Source organism: Notechis scutatus, chromosome 3, assembly GCF_049901735.1.
Source record: "Notechis scutatus isolate UNSWTSFEM ecotype Mainland chromosome 3, rNotScu1.2, whole genome shotgun sequence".
Lineage (NCBI taxonomy): Eukaryota > Metazoa > Chordata > Lepidosauria > Squamata > Elapidae > Notechis > Notechis scutatus.
The window spans coordinates 113227033-113241864 of NC_142011.1; the positions used below are offsets into that span (position 1 = coordinate 113227033).

The following is a 14832-nucleotide window of genomic DNA, read 5'->3' on the forward strand; positions in this document are numbered from 1 at the left end:
TTATATAGAAAATTGAAAATGCTAATAAGACCCTTCTAGGCCCAGGTCTTCCCACCATGCTATTTGGGAACACTGACTAAAAGGAGAAGCTGCTTCTCAGTGCGCACTCTTCTTTTTGATGGCAGGCATTACCACTGCACTACCACTGAGGCAGCAGATAGCAACCAACCTAAGAACTCGAAGCAAAGCAGAGTTCACTTTCCCAGCCGCCGGAAGCTGCCTTTCTGTATGCTTGAAAGGATACAGCAGGAAGATATCACATTGCTCTATTTTTGATCTTTCGTCAATAAAGGGAGGCGATGAGGGGAACTAATAGCCCCACCCAGTGGCGACTCTATCTACATACCTTCTCTTCCCTTGACTGGAGAGCGCAGCCAATGGACATGCGACTAAGGCGTGTTCTAGCCGGCGTGGGTGGATGAGAGAAGAAGCGTGTTAGTGGGGGGCTGACAGGCACAGAAAAAGATCGCGGTTAGATTTTCATTATCCATCATGGCATCCAAGTGCCCCAAGTGCGACAAGACTGTCTACTTCGGTGAGTCTTTTTGTCCTTCTTTGTGTTATTGTATTTCTCGGGCGTGTATCTCCCTCTCTCGTGTTTTCTAAATCCTGCAATTTAGAGATTTGAGCATTCTACCCCAGCTATTAGTGATGTTTGGCTCTCTTTTTCAATGACACATTACAGTTCTCTGCCCTGGCTGAGAAACTGCCTTCTGGAGCGCCGAGACTATGTTGGGTGGGTTGGAAGGGGGTCAGCCTTCTTTCCAGGGAGCGATATGTAACTCAGTTTCTTTCCACTCTCAAAAGTGCATCTCTAAAATAAATGTTATTGATTATATGGAAAAATTATGATTTGTTCATTGTGGGAACCCAAAGATCAGCCAGTGTAGGTGGTATCTCAATTCCCTTTGTTATCTATCATCACTCCTCTCATCACTTTGAGATATTTTCCAGTTGATGACTGAGATGCCCTTAAAACAAAAACAGGTCTTCCTATGGAAGTGCATTATGATTTTCCTAAACCCTTGTGGATTAAGGTTAAAGGTTTTTAATTTGCAGAGGATGCAGGTTTTAGAAAACTTCATTTTTTTCTTAAAAATCAAACAATTCCTCTGTTTCTCCAGCTGCTTCTTCCAAGAAGTTAGGAATGGTTCAAATTCCCCTCTTCAGCCATTTCCATTTATTATATATTAACCCCACCCAAGGCTATTGCTGCATTTCTATGGTGTCCATGTCAGCTTCAGTCATGGTAAAAAATAGAACTTCAATTTTCATAACCAATAGAATCCCAGAAGTTACAGACAAACAGAAATATCATCAAAATGCTCTACTTGGAAATTTCTTTAAAATGTATGGCTGGTAGATGTTGGAAACACAACAGAGAACTCCAGAAATTCTTTTGTCCCACACATACTCTTCTCCCTCCCTCTCCCTCCCTCCCTCCCCACCCTCTCTCTATATATTTAAAAATTCTCTTCCTTTCCATATTTATTCCAGGGCCTGTTAACTACTTTCCAAGAAGGAAAACTTTTATCTAAATAAGTTCTGTGTCATAATCAAAATACATTACTATTTTTGTCACTTAGACTAGTGCTGCTGTTGGGTTAGTAGCATATCTGATCAGTTACTGTTCTTGTTTAAGATAAAGCATATTAAATGGGAAGCTGCTCTACTAGAAGGACCAGCTCAACAATTATCTATTCTACTGGAACAGAGCTTTGTTTTCATATATGACCTTAAATATTTCAGGGGGCATTGGTTGGAAGGAAATGATCAACTTAAGCATGAAATCAGTTTGGTCTAGGAGTTAAGGCACTTGGCTAGAATGCAAGAGACCATGAGTTTAAACCCCGTCTTGGCCATGAAACTCAGCTTGTTTGGGTAACCTCGGACTAGTCACTGTCTCAGCCCAACTCACCTCACAGGGTTGTTGTAGGGAAAATAGGAGGAGGAAGATGTGTTGGATAGGTTTGCTGCCTTGACTTGTTTGTAAAAATAACAGAGGCAGGAAACAAATTCTGTGCAGGTACAGGTAAGACAATAGTTGGTCATCTTTACAAAAGCATTTGTAACTGGTCTGTTCCCATTCTTTTTGTTGGAAGCAGCTTCTGTGTGAGAAGATGAGAAACATACAATGTTTAAGATTGAGAGTAGGTGGGTTTTTATACATTCTTTGGGGCTTTGTGATTGACATGCTGTTCCTTTGTAAGAATATGTCCTTCAATATTTTAATGGCTGTTGCCAAATTCCTATGGGGTCATGTAAGGGTCATGGCTGGCTCTACAGGCAAAAGGGATAATGCAAATCCTAGGTGTTTGTCTGAGATAATCTTGTCAGTTTGGACTCCTTGCCTATTGCTTATTTAGGATTTCTGGCTGCTCTTTGCTTATGAATAAATTGACCCAGTTTTTCTGAATTAATACAAATTCTCCATCCCTAAAATCTAGCCTCTTCAAGAGATTATTACAGAATGACAGAGCTGGAAGGGACCTTGGAGGTCTTCTAGTCCAACCCCCTGCTTAGGCCGGAAACCCTATACCATTTCAGATAAATGGTTATCCATTTATCTCTTCTTAAAAACCTTCAGTGTTGAAGCATTTACAACTTCTGGAGGCAAACTGTTCCACTGATTAATTGTTCGGTCAGGAAATTTATCCTTAGTTCTAGGTTGCTTCTCTCCTTGATTATAGTTTCCATCAGAGGTAGTATTAAGCAGATTCTGACTAGTTCTGGAGAATCGGTAGCGGAAATTTTGAGTAGTTCGGAGAAGGGGCAAATACCACCTCTGACTAGAGATTTTACAGTATCCTATCCCTGCCATGCCTACCAAGCCATGCCCACAGAACTGGTAGTAAAAATATATTGAATCCCACCACTGTTTTCCATCTATTGCATCTTGTCCTGTCCTCAGGTGCTTTGGAGAGTAGGTTGACTCCCTCATCTTTGTGGCAGCCCCTGAGATATTGGAATATTGCTATCATGTTACCCCTAGTCCTTCTTTCATTAAACTAGACATACCCAGTTCCTGCAACCATTCTTCATATGTTTTAGCCTCCAATCCCCTAACATCTGTGTTGCTCTTCTCTGCACTCTTTCTAGAGTCTCAACATCTTTTTTATATTGTGGCGACCAAAACTGATTTCCAAATTTGGTCTTACCAAGGCATTATAAAGTGGTGTTAAAACTTCACATGATCTTGATTCTATCCCTCTGTTTATGCAGCCTAGAACTGTGTTGGCTTTTTTTGGCAGCTGCTGCTCACTGCTGGCTCATATTTACTGTAAATGATTGTCCACTAGGACACCAAGATCTCTCTCATAGTTGCTATTATTGAGCGAGGTACCACATATACTGTACCTGTGCATTTTGTTTTTCTTGCCTAAGTATAGGACCTTACTTTTTTCACCACTGAATTTCATTTTGTTAGATAGCGCCCAATCTTCAAGTCTGTCAAGACCCTTCTGTATCTTAAGCCTATCTTCTGGAGTGTTGGTTATTCCTGCTAGCTTGGTGTCGTCTGCAAATTTGATGAGTTCCCCATCTATCCCCTTGTCCAAGTCATTGATCAAGATGTTGAAGAGTACTGTGCCTAAAACAGAGCCTTGGGGTACCCCACTGCATATATCCCTCCATATAGATGCAGTTCTATTGAGGATTATACGTTGAGTACAGTTGATCAGCCAGTTACAAATCCATCTGGTGTTGATGCTGTCTTTCTTATCAAGTAGTAGGTTATGGTCTACTTTATCAAATGTCTTACTGAAGTCCAAGTAAATTATAGCACTCCTCTGGTCCACTAATTTTGTTACTTGTCAAAGAATGCAGTAAGATTTGTCTGTTTGCTTTTGGTTATTACTTTGTGTTGAATTTATGTTTTACCGACAAAGAAATAAAGGGAGATTAGTATAGATCTATTTCAAGCTATTTAGCTCTCATCAGCTAGCCATACCCTTCTGGGATTCTGGGTAACCCGGGCTACTTACATATTAGGTAGATGATTAACCCCTAAGCCACGGATCCTCCTCAACTTGTTGGCTGTACCAGGGGAAGAATTAAGTGTTTTTTTAAAAAAATCAGGGCAACCTGGTCTACCCAACTATGGGACAGAGCTTACTGTTCCGCTTTCACCTTTCAGCCCCAATCCAAGACCCTTCACAGGCAGTTGCTTTCATGACAAACTATATCAGCTCTTTTCCAGTCCTCTGGCAGCTTCCCAGTACTCCAGGATTTTTGAAAGATATAGTTCGGTGGTTCTGAGATCACGTCGGCCAGTTTCTTCAGAATCATGGGGTGTAATCCATCTGGTTCTGGTGATTTGAACTTGTCTAGGGTGGACAGGTGCTCACCATTTTCTTCCCTATTTTAACTTGTGTTCCTAATCTATTTTTTGCAGTGCTGTTTTTGATAGATTGGACTGTTTTCCTCCCCTTTGTGTAAAGAGGAATGCAAAAAAACAAGTTAAGGAGTTCTGCTTTCTCCCTGTTGCTTGTCACTTCTTGCCACTTTTTCCAACCAAAGGACCAATCATTTCTTTGACTTTTTTCTTGTTTTTAACATGTTGAAAAAAGCTTTTTTTGTTATTTTTTTACTTTTGTCACAAGCCCTAGTTCATTATGAGCCTTAGCTTTCTCACTTCATCTTTGCAGGTTTGGGCTATTTGCTGATATTCTACCTTAGTTATGTGCCCCTCTTTCCACTTTTTATACTTGTCCTTTTGTCTTTCAATTTATCAGAGAGTTCTTTATGCAGCTATGCTGGTTTCTTTTGAGAGCAATTATTTTTCTTCTTCATTGGTATTGTGTTAAGAGTCGGCTTTTATAATCTCACTTTTCAAAATTTCCCAAGCTTTTTGAGTTGCTTTCCCCTTGAGGATTCTCATCCATGGAATCCTTCCCAAACTCTCTCTATTGAAATTAGCTCTTTTAAATTCTAAGACTCTAGTTTGACTGTTCTATTGCTTGTGCTTGCATATTGTTGAATTCCAATATTATATTATCACTTCCCCCCAAGGTTCCTGTAGCTTCAACACGTTCTATCATTTCATCTCTGTTAGTGAGAATTAAGTCCAATATGGCTGATCCTTTGTTCCCTTCTCTACTTTTTAGGAAACAAAGTTGTCTTCAAGCTTTTGCTTGAGGCTGTTTTCCTATGGCAGGAAAACTGGGCTGCTACTGGGGCTGCCTTTGTTAAGATTTTTTCTCCTCTTTTAGGGGAAATATTCTATCCTGCATCTTTTTAATATTAAGAATAAAGAATATTTTAATCGGGGGGGTGGGGGAATCCAAATATGAGTAGAACTGTGATGTTGCATATGTGAATAAAAATGAATAGAAGATATGAAGAAAGAGTAACTAAAACTGGGATTGTATTAGACTGGCCATCTAAATGTTCCTTAGTAATTAGATATTTCTAATGAATAACAATCTTGATTAGTTTATACTCTATGTTATTAGTTGTTATGATAGAAAAATTCAATTTAAAATGAGTTTTAAAAATGGAACGAAGGGCTAGTGTACACAATAATCCTAATCGCATTTACTGAAAAATCTACCCCATGCTCTTCAAGAAGAAAACATCAAGATGAAAACATGCAATTGGCTATTTAAATAGATTCTCTAATGTCTTCATATTTCAAACATTTATCTAACGTTCATAGTTGCAGAATGTTTGCTAAACACTGGTCTAAGCTTTCATGGATTCTTTGTTGATATTCTTTAGCTAGGGATGGGATTGAGTAAGCAGCCAAGTATTTATTTTAAACTGCTAATCTTTTTCCTGCTTCTATCAAAGGAACATTGCTATCTTTTGTTCAACAACAGATGCATTGGTCCAGAATGTGGTTTGGTTGGTGCTGCATAATAACTTGGCCTGATTCTTTTCTTTATTCTGACAGTCTTTGTTCTAGGTATTATTGGCTGATTGTGGAGAATCTAGGAAAACAATCTGTTCACCAATTTATTTTTTAATAGAATTGGTAGAAATTGCTTTCTTACATTCAGCTAAACATCAATTATATTTTGATCATCTGTTATACACAATTCCTTTTTCCTTCCTGGAATTGGTTGAGTTTGATAAATGTGACAACACAATACTCAGTTTTCCAAACCCTTCCTGTAACTGAATTGTATACAACCCAATGTGCTTGTTTCATTTTCACCATTTTCAAATAGCCATATTAAGGAAGATAGTTTTTTTAAAAATTATATACAGGAGTGGTTAAGTTTATTATGAAATATTTCTACATATTTCCGTACTGAGAATAAAAATAAGTATATTCGTAGCATTTTCCTCTATTGAGTCCTTTTGGAATCATTCCTGTAGAAAAAAATATCTACGGAAAATATAAAAATCAAAACTGAAATTCTGCATGCATTCTGCATCTTTCAGCAGTTATTGGTCTGGTTCAGATATAACAACATTGTATAAAGACTGTTTGTCCATATGCAGAAGAAGAACACACTTTGGACTGAGGTTAGTAACTGTGGTTACACATATGAGGTCAATTTACATTCCATCATTTATTGGATTTTGATTATTACATTGAAAACAAATAAAATCAAATGGATTTTTATAGATAAATTTCATCTTATTTTAAATGTTTTTATTTACATTAAGAGTTTCTGGGATGTGTATGACTCAGCATAAAGGCAACTCCACCCCCACCCCCCACCCCCCGGAATCAGGCAATTTGGGTTCCTATCATCATGCTCAAGGAAAGAGCTGTGTGTCCCACTCCTCAACAGAGCTTCATCTCCATTTTGTAGCTTTCATATCAAGAGGAATGCAAAGAAAACCAACCATGTGTTGCAACATTTTAAATTTTTTATATTAAATTCATTTTTAAAAAGTTATTTGATATATAGATTCTGCTAAGCAGTACAATTGAATGTTTCTTAAGATACTCTTTCAAAATCATAAGGGTACTCTTTTGGTTAAAAAAATTTCTTGGACAGAGTACCGTGGAAACAAGTCTGATGACAACTGTTACACTTCCTCTATTGCTATCTTCATTGAAAACCCTGAGAGCTAAATAAAAAATGTAAGAGAGAAGTCAATATGTAACAAATGTGTGTGAGAGACTGATTTATGCATCTCTGAAATGTCATAAGAAATGTGTAGGCTTTTTCTAAATTGTTCTTCCAAAAGCAAACTCGATAAAAACCTTTTGAACAGATAGCGATTTTTACCTACTTCTTGTTCACATATACAAATGGTTGAAAGTTGAGAAGCTGGATCTTTGTAGCTATGCATATCTCTCATAAGTCTCAGCTTTTAAAGGCTTCTGCCCTGTGCTATATAGCTAGCTAACTGCAGAGAGTACCTGGATCCCACAAGCATCCATTCCCAAGCTAGGGGACAAACGATTTATTTGTGCTGACCTGGCTTTCACTAATTGATGTAAGTTCTAAAATAGATGTTTAAATTTGAACTTTTGCCAAATGTAATACACCTATGTTATATTCTTCCCTCCCCCCCTCCGGTTAATGAACATTTTAGTGCAATGCTCTTTGGAAACATTATCAATACTGTATCGATTATCATATGTTGACAGCTGAGACAGTGTTATCTGGATGTTCTGTGAAATGAACAGATGAAGTACATTAAAGGTATGATATAAAAACAGCTTTAAATAGGATCTTTCCACACTTGTATCTAACTGTGACAGAAGCATGCAGTGATTGGCAACAACTTTTTCCATGATACACAAAAAGTGTATTGATGTTTTTGAACTTTAGTGCTGAAGAAAACCTTACAGATAGTCCTGGATTTATAACCATTTGCTTAGTGTTCATTCAAATATATGATAGTACTGAAAAAATGGACTTATGATCTATGCCATAGGTTACAGTTTTTGTAGTGCCTTTGCAGTCATGTGATCAAAATTCAGGTGCTTGGCAGCCTGCCCGCACTTAGGACTACAGGAGATCCAACTCCCCCTACCCACATCATCACCACCAGCACCAGCACTACCATCTGCCTTTTGAGCACTCTGTACCTTGCCTTGCTGAGCTGCAAACACTCTCAGAATTGCAAAGCTCTGGGGTTGCTTGTCCACCACAGTGACCCCAGTGACCCCCAACCCTATCCCAGGCACAATCCCATACATTTGTTACATATTGACTTCTCTCTTACATTTTTTATTTAGTTCTCAGTGTTTTAAATGAAAATGGCAATAGAGAAGTTTAATAGCTCAGCTCTCTCTGAGCTGGGCTGGGATTGGATCCAGGGACAAACAAAAGCTTAAAGCATCCCTTGAGCAACAGCAGTACAATGCAGCTCTTTGCAGAAAACTGTTGCATGAGTCTGCCAAAATGCCCCTTTGCATCACTGCCACCTTCTTTATCTCTCAGTCCAAGGAAACAGAATTCCATGTAGGGAGGCTGCATTTACTCTGTTAGCAAGATCCAGTCACATGCTTGTTGCTTGTGAAGAACACTCTTCAAAGTCTTTCTTCCAAATTGGAGGGTTAGATGTGGGAGGCAGGGTGGAGAAAGCATGGAGTTCAGACTCCTATTCAGTTTGCCTTGTTCTTTATCACACACACCCTCCTTTGGTGGCAGATGTTTTAAGGGTTTTTTTTTTTTAAAAGCAAAAGCATCCATTGCCTGCACACTTAGACTAACAGCTGGGCAGTGAGGTGGAGACACTGCTGTGTTTATTTTGGAAAAACCCAATAGATGAATGAGGGTTAGGGAGAGAGATAAGGAGGTGCAGGGGGTGGTGTGGCAAAGTCAGACCCCAGTTTGCCTCAGTTCTGGTGGACTCTTTCCTTACAATTCCCAGGCAGTTCTAATTTATGGGTCCAGCTGAGATATCTTTTAGGTGCACCATGGTTCTCCTCCATGCTGCATCGAGAGCCCAGGATGGGTTGACTCCTTCCTATGATGTCATTTAGCTGAGTCTGTACTAAGATATAAAAGCCAGCCCCCGGGAGAGACCCCAGCTTTTGATTCAGCTCCTTTCAGTCAGTAGCTGTGTCTCTGAAAGTGTTCTGTTCGATAGCAATCACCAGCGATCTTCAGTACTTTTTTTTCCTCGCTTCATGCAGCTTCCAGGGATCTGGGCAGCTGCTCTTCCAGGAGAGCAGGGCTCTCTCTCCTGCAACGTTGGGAGCAGCGTTGCCAGAGCACTGTTCAGACAAGTTGGGCAGAGTCTGTAGACCTCCCCCACGCCTGCGGTTTGAGCGGTTGTAAAAAGTGATCAGCAAACCGATAACAGCGTCAGCCAGCTGATTGTGCGGCCGGAGGCTGCCCTTTCCTTTGCTGACTTCGCTCGGGGCTCTTTATAGCCTAAGGAGAGATTCTTCGATCTCAGAGCCCGTTTCCCCTAGTCAGCGGCTATCTTGGATTGAAGCCTTCCACCATGAGGTGAGCGGCCATTTTGTAAGCCCGGGAGCCAATTTATACCCTAAGGGGCTTAATACAAAAAATTTCCAAACAGTTTCTTTCCATCGCAAGAGCCTTTATTCTACAAATGGAGCAAGATAAGGCTCAGGCAGGGCTCCCCCCCCCCCCAGTGGAACAGTCTCTTAAGCCCAATAAGAGAAAAAGATGTAGGCAACGCACCCAATCAGTCCAGAGGGAGGTGGCTGCTAAAATCAGAGCTAAGGCTCTAGCCTCTAAGAAGGCAACTCAGGCTGAATTGAGGGCAGAGAAGCTCAGACATGAGCTCCTGGAGAGGCAGTTCAACAGAACTATTCAACAGAAGGGAGTGCAACTGCAGCATGTTTCAGGTGATACCTGTAGGCCCCAGCCAAGCCCTTCCAGGGGAGGAGAAGTTATCTATGAGCCTTTCTATCCTCCATCCTGGTCTCCTGAGGCTCTTGCAGTACAATCAGATCCTCAGGATCTAAGCAGATCTGGGCCTTATTTCCAACAGGCTTCTGTGCCCTATGCTCCTCCCCCTCCCTCCAGGCCTCGAATCTCTCCTCAATCTAGGCCTGAAGCCACCTACACTCCCACAGCAGTGGGCCTTCGGCCTTCTGCCTCTACCTTTGAGCATAGACCAAGGGATATCCAAGATGTTGTCTCATTGGCCATTAGGCAGGGATTGGCTGAAGGCTTCAAGCAAATTCTTCAGCCTTTGGAAAGGGTTCAGGCCCTTCTCCCTTCTCAATCTATAAGTTCCTTGCCTGATCACCCTGATTTACACAGGCCTCAGGACCTCAGGGTCCATTCTTCTCTACCAGAATGGGAGGAGGTTGATGAGGAAGGAAGGGCTTCACCATCTGAACACAGTTACTCCTCTCGTTCAGAGTGTGAAGAGGGCGAGATTTTTGACCAAAATATTTCAGAGGAAGAGGATTCTCGCCCAGAGCAGACATCCTCTGCATTGGTCTTCAAACCTTCTCTCTTCAGGCCATTACTCAGCAAGGCCTTGGTCACTACCAAGCTGTCACCGGAGCCACAAGGAAATCCCTCTAGCCAAGGAGACTCGCTCTTCTCCAAGCCTGTGGTGCATGCAGAGGTTTTGCCTTCTCCCACTTTGTTCCTGGACATGGTCAAGGAGCAGTGTGCTTCCCCTTCGGCAGGTCCTCGCCCATCTTCTCTGGATAAGCGTTTCTACAACATCAGCGCAGCCCTGGACAATGCCCTGGCAGTGCCTTCTGTTGACATTCCGGTTCTGGCCTCGTTCTCATCTTCTGGCACTCCCACGGAGCCAGAAGATATCCTGAAACTGGATGATAAATGTTCTGAACAGACCCTCAAGCGCAATCACCAGGCCGCTGCATGGGCTGTTTGGGCTTCAACAGTAGCATCTTTTTTCACGAGGGCATCCATACGGTGGCTGCGCCAACTCCAGAATAGATTGCCTGCTTCTGACCTTCGGTCTCACCAAGACCTTAAGATTATCGAAGTGGCGGAATTCACTGCAGATGCCACTCTCAATTCCACCAAATTTGCATCTAGAGCCATGGCATCTTCAGTAGCAGCAAGAAGACTGTTATGGCTCCGAAATTGGCAGGCAGAATCATGCCGAAAATGGAAGCTGGCTTCAGTTCCATTCACAGGTGATAAGCTTTTTGGCAATGCTCTGGAACCTTATCTCATCGAAACCAGAGATAAACGTAAATTCTCTCTTCTTCTGGGAAGAAAGCCGACTATCGCCCAGCTCCTTATCACCCTCCTACTTTTCGAGCAGAGACCTCATCCTGCTTCCCCCGCTCTCAGGCCATACTCCCAACACCAAGACCAACATGCGGAAGCATCTGGCAGGCAACAACCTTCTACTGGTAAATGACCCTTTCGGGGGGAGGGGGTCATTCCTTCCGTCGCTCTAAGTAATCCCTCGTTCTCCCCACCCATCAAAGGTCGCCTAGCCTTCTTTGCCTCCAAATGGGAGGAGTCAACGACGGACGCCTGGGTGCTCAGCACTATTAGGTCAGGGTTACAATTGGACTTCCTAATGCCATCCCCAAATTTTTTTTTGATCTGTCCTGTCTCTCGGGACATTTCAAGGCAAGCCCTCATGAATCAGGCCATTCAACACCTTCTTGAAATCAGAGCTATTCAACTTGTTCCCCCCTCTCAATGGGGACGTGGGCTTTACTCTCGCCTTTTCATCATTCCCAAAGCCTCGGGGGGGTGGGAGCCATCCTTGATCTAAAATTTCTCAACCAATTTGTAAAATACAGGCAATTTAAAATGCAGACTCTGCATTCTATTTTAGAGAGCATTCGGGAGGGCGATCTCCTCTCTTCCATTGATCTCACGGAGGCTTACCTCCACATCCCCATTTGGCCTCATCATCGCCAATTTCTCCATTTCTGTTATCAGAATACCCATTACCAGTATCGAGCACTTCCCTTCGGCCTCTCATTGGCTCCAAGGGTCTTCATGAAGGTTCTGGCAGCATTGATGGCATCTCTGCATTCTGTTCCAGTGAGGATCCAATGCTACTTGGATGACATTTTGATTCTGTCCTCCTCCATCCACGCGGCCCATCAGGATCTGCAAATTACCCTGTCATATCTCCAGAGCCACGGATTTTCCATCAACACCAAAAAGAGCCAGCTCTCTCCCACAACCAAATTGCAACACTTGGGAGCAGTCATCGATACCACGTCATGCCAGGTTTTCCTGTCCCCAGCTCGTGGAAAGAGCCTTGTAGAGATTATCAGCCAGATCCAGCAATATCAAACTGTCCCCCTGTCGCTGCAGTCCAAACTTCTGGGGAAGATGGTTTCCTGTATTGGCATCGTCCCATGGGCTCGGCTCCACTCCCGTCCACTCCAATGGGTTCCTCCAATGAGCAGGAACCAGCCACTCATCCATCAAGGTCCCGCTCCCGCCACAAATCCGGAGATCTTTCAATTGGTGGTGTTCACCATCAATCTGGAAGGGATTCCTGTTCAGGGTCCCAGACAGGCTAGTGATAACCACCGATGCCAGCCTCCTGGGTTGGGGTTCCCATATGCAGGGCCAGATAGCTCAGGGCGTTTGGTCCAGGTCAGAGCAGACCCTTCCCATAAATTGGCTAGAGCTAAGAGCCATTTTTCTGGCTCTCAAGCATTTCAGGCACTCAGTGACCGGCTCTCATGTTCTAGTCCTTACAGACAACATGGCCGCAAAGGCTCATGTCAACTGGCAAGGGGGGACGAGGTCCAGAGCCCTCATGGGAGAGGCTCTACAGTTGGGGTTATGGGCAGAGAAACACCTGTTGTCGATCTCGGCGGACCACATCTCCGGGGTCGAGAACACCCAGACCGACTGGCTCAGCAGGAGCCTAGTCGAACAGGCAGAATGGTCCATTCCTCCGTTTCTATTCAGGGACCTTTCCCTCGGATTTGGAACATCGGAGGTGGATCTCTTCTCCACTACTCAAAAAGCCCACATCACCAGATTCTTCACCAGGTTTCCTTGCCAGGGAGTGGAGGGGACCAATGCTCTTCGGTGCAGATGGCCCAAAGGTTTCCTCCCCGCTTCCCATCATTCCGGCAGTAATTCGGAAGATGTTGGAAGAACGAGTAGAGCTCCTCCTCCTGGCACCCTATTGGCCAAGGAGGACCTGGTTTGCAGACCTGGTCAACCTATCGGTGGCTTCTCCTTGGAGGATCCCAGCCGATCTAATCTTCCTTCATCAGGGAGCTCTGCTCTACTCAGAGCCCCAGTGGCTCAAGTTGACTGTGTGGCACTTGAGCGGCAGCGGCTAGAGAAGGCTGATTTTCCAGAAAAGGTCATCCTCACTATCCTGGTGTCTCGCCAACCTTTTACAAGGCGCATCTATGATGCCACCTAGAAGGCCTTTTCTGGATGGTGCCTTAGGGAGGGTCTCTCTTTTGCTTCAGCCCAGTTGGCAGAAGTTCTTAGCTTCCTTCAGCATGGTCTGGAGAAAGGTTTGGCCCCCAACACCTTACGCAGGCAGGTTGTGGCCCTCTCCTCGGTTCTTTATGGGGTTCGCTTCCTTCCTTATCCCATCACCCTTCAGTCAGGTTTTTGAAAGGGGCTTCCAACCTGCACCCACCGGTGGTTCACAGGTATCCTTCCTGGGACCTTCATGTGGTCCTTAATGCCCTTACAAAGCTCCCCTTGGAACCCCTTAGAATGGTGTCTCTCCGTTTCCTGACTCTGAAGGTAGTGTTCCTCGTTTCCATCACTTCAGCCAGGCGGGTATCCGAGCTCGCTGCTCTTTCCATCAGACAGGACCTTTGTTCCTTTCACGATAATAGGGTTGTTCTCCGTCTGGACCCCTCATGTATTCCGAAGGTTAACACCTGGTTTCACAGGTCCCAGGACATTGTGTTGCCTGACTTCTGCCCCCTCCTGCACCATGACTTAGAGCGGCAGTGGCACACGCTAGATGTAAGAAGGGCTCTTAGAATATACATTAAGCGCAATTCCTCCTTCAGGAAGTCGGAAGCCATGTTTGTTTCCTTTTTCCCTTCTCACTTGGGGCACAAGGCCTCTTCTACTATTAGCAGGTGGGTCAGATCTTGCATTGAGCAGGCCTACAAAGCTGTGGCCCTTCTGGTTCCCCGAGGTCTGACGGCGCACTCTAGCAGAAGCGCGGCCACTTCTGCTGCCTGGGCGACTCAAGCACCCTTGGAGGAGATTTGTCATGCGGCCACGTGGACATCCCCGTCTCCTTTCATCAGGCACTGGATGCCTTTGCCTCGGCTACTGCAGCCTTCGGCAGACGGAGGCTTCAACGAGTGGTTCAACAGTTGGTGTGATGAGCCGGACGAGGACCCGCCCATGGACATGCAAGCTTTGGTATGTCCCATCCTGGGCTCTCTATGCAGCATGAAGGAGAATGGGCGTTGGTAGAAGTTACTGTGGATGCCCTTTCTATCTATGCTGCGAGAGAGCCCAGCCCCTCCCTTGATTCGTCCGGAGAGGGTAAGACGTATTTCTGTATTCATTTTGTGCTTTCAGAGACACCTTTCAGTCTGTCAAGTATCTTTGCCAAAGCTGGGGTCTCTCCCAGGGGCTGGCTTTTATATCTTAGTACAGACTCAGCTAAATGACATCATAGGAAGGAGTCAACCTATCCTGGGCTCTCTCACAGCATAAATAGAATATTTTGGGAAATATTAAAAAGGCAGAATATTGTATTTCCCTAATTGAGAAATGAAGAAACATGTTTTTAGAGGCAGAAAGCAGCCCCCACTCTTTCTTAATAGCCCCCCTTAGTAGATATTTTGTGCCCATTAAGAAAGACTGGGCCAGCCTATCTACAAAACAAGAGAACTTCGGCTCCTGGGTGATGGGATTAAGAACAGGATATGATCCTTCAAGACATAATAGGATTAACCCACTACCATTTAGCAGAAGACACAGAACTCACTACATTGCACAATCTCCTAAGGGCATTTCAGACGTTGCACAATCC

General features: G+C 43.7%; 1 protein-coding gene across 4 annotated transcripts in view; it reads left to right on the plus strand.

The window, feature by feature from the left end:
* Positions 1-200: 200 nt before the first annotated feature.
* Positions 201-14832, plus strand: part of LOC113425066 (cysteine-rich protein 2) — a 216158-nt gene continuing 201526 nt past the window's right edge. For 3 of the 4 annotated variants that reach the window (XR_015749102.1, XM_087962527.1, XM_026687048.2), the window contains exon 1: positions 201-535. Coding sequence is in view for 2 of the 4 variants with exons in the window: in XM_087962527.1 (XP_087818653.1) it covers positions 493-535 (43 nt within the window). In the remaining 2 variants the exon portion in view is untranslated. The remainder of the gene's footprint in view (positions 536-14832) is intronic. The other variant, XM_087962531.1, reaches the window with a different exon arrangement.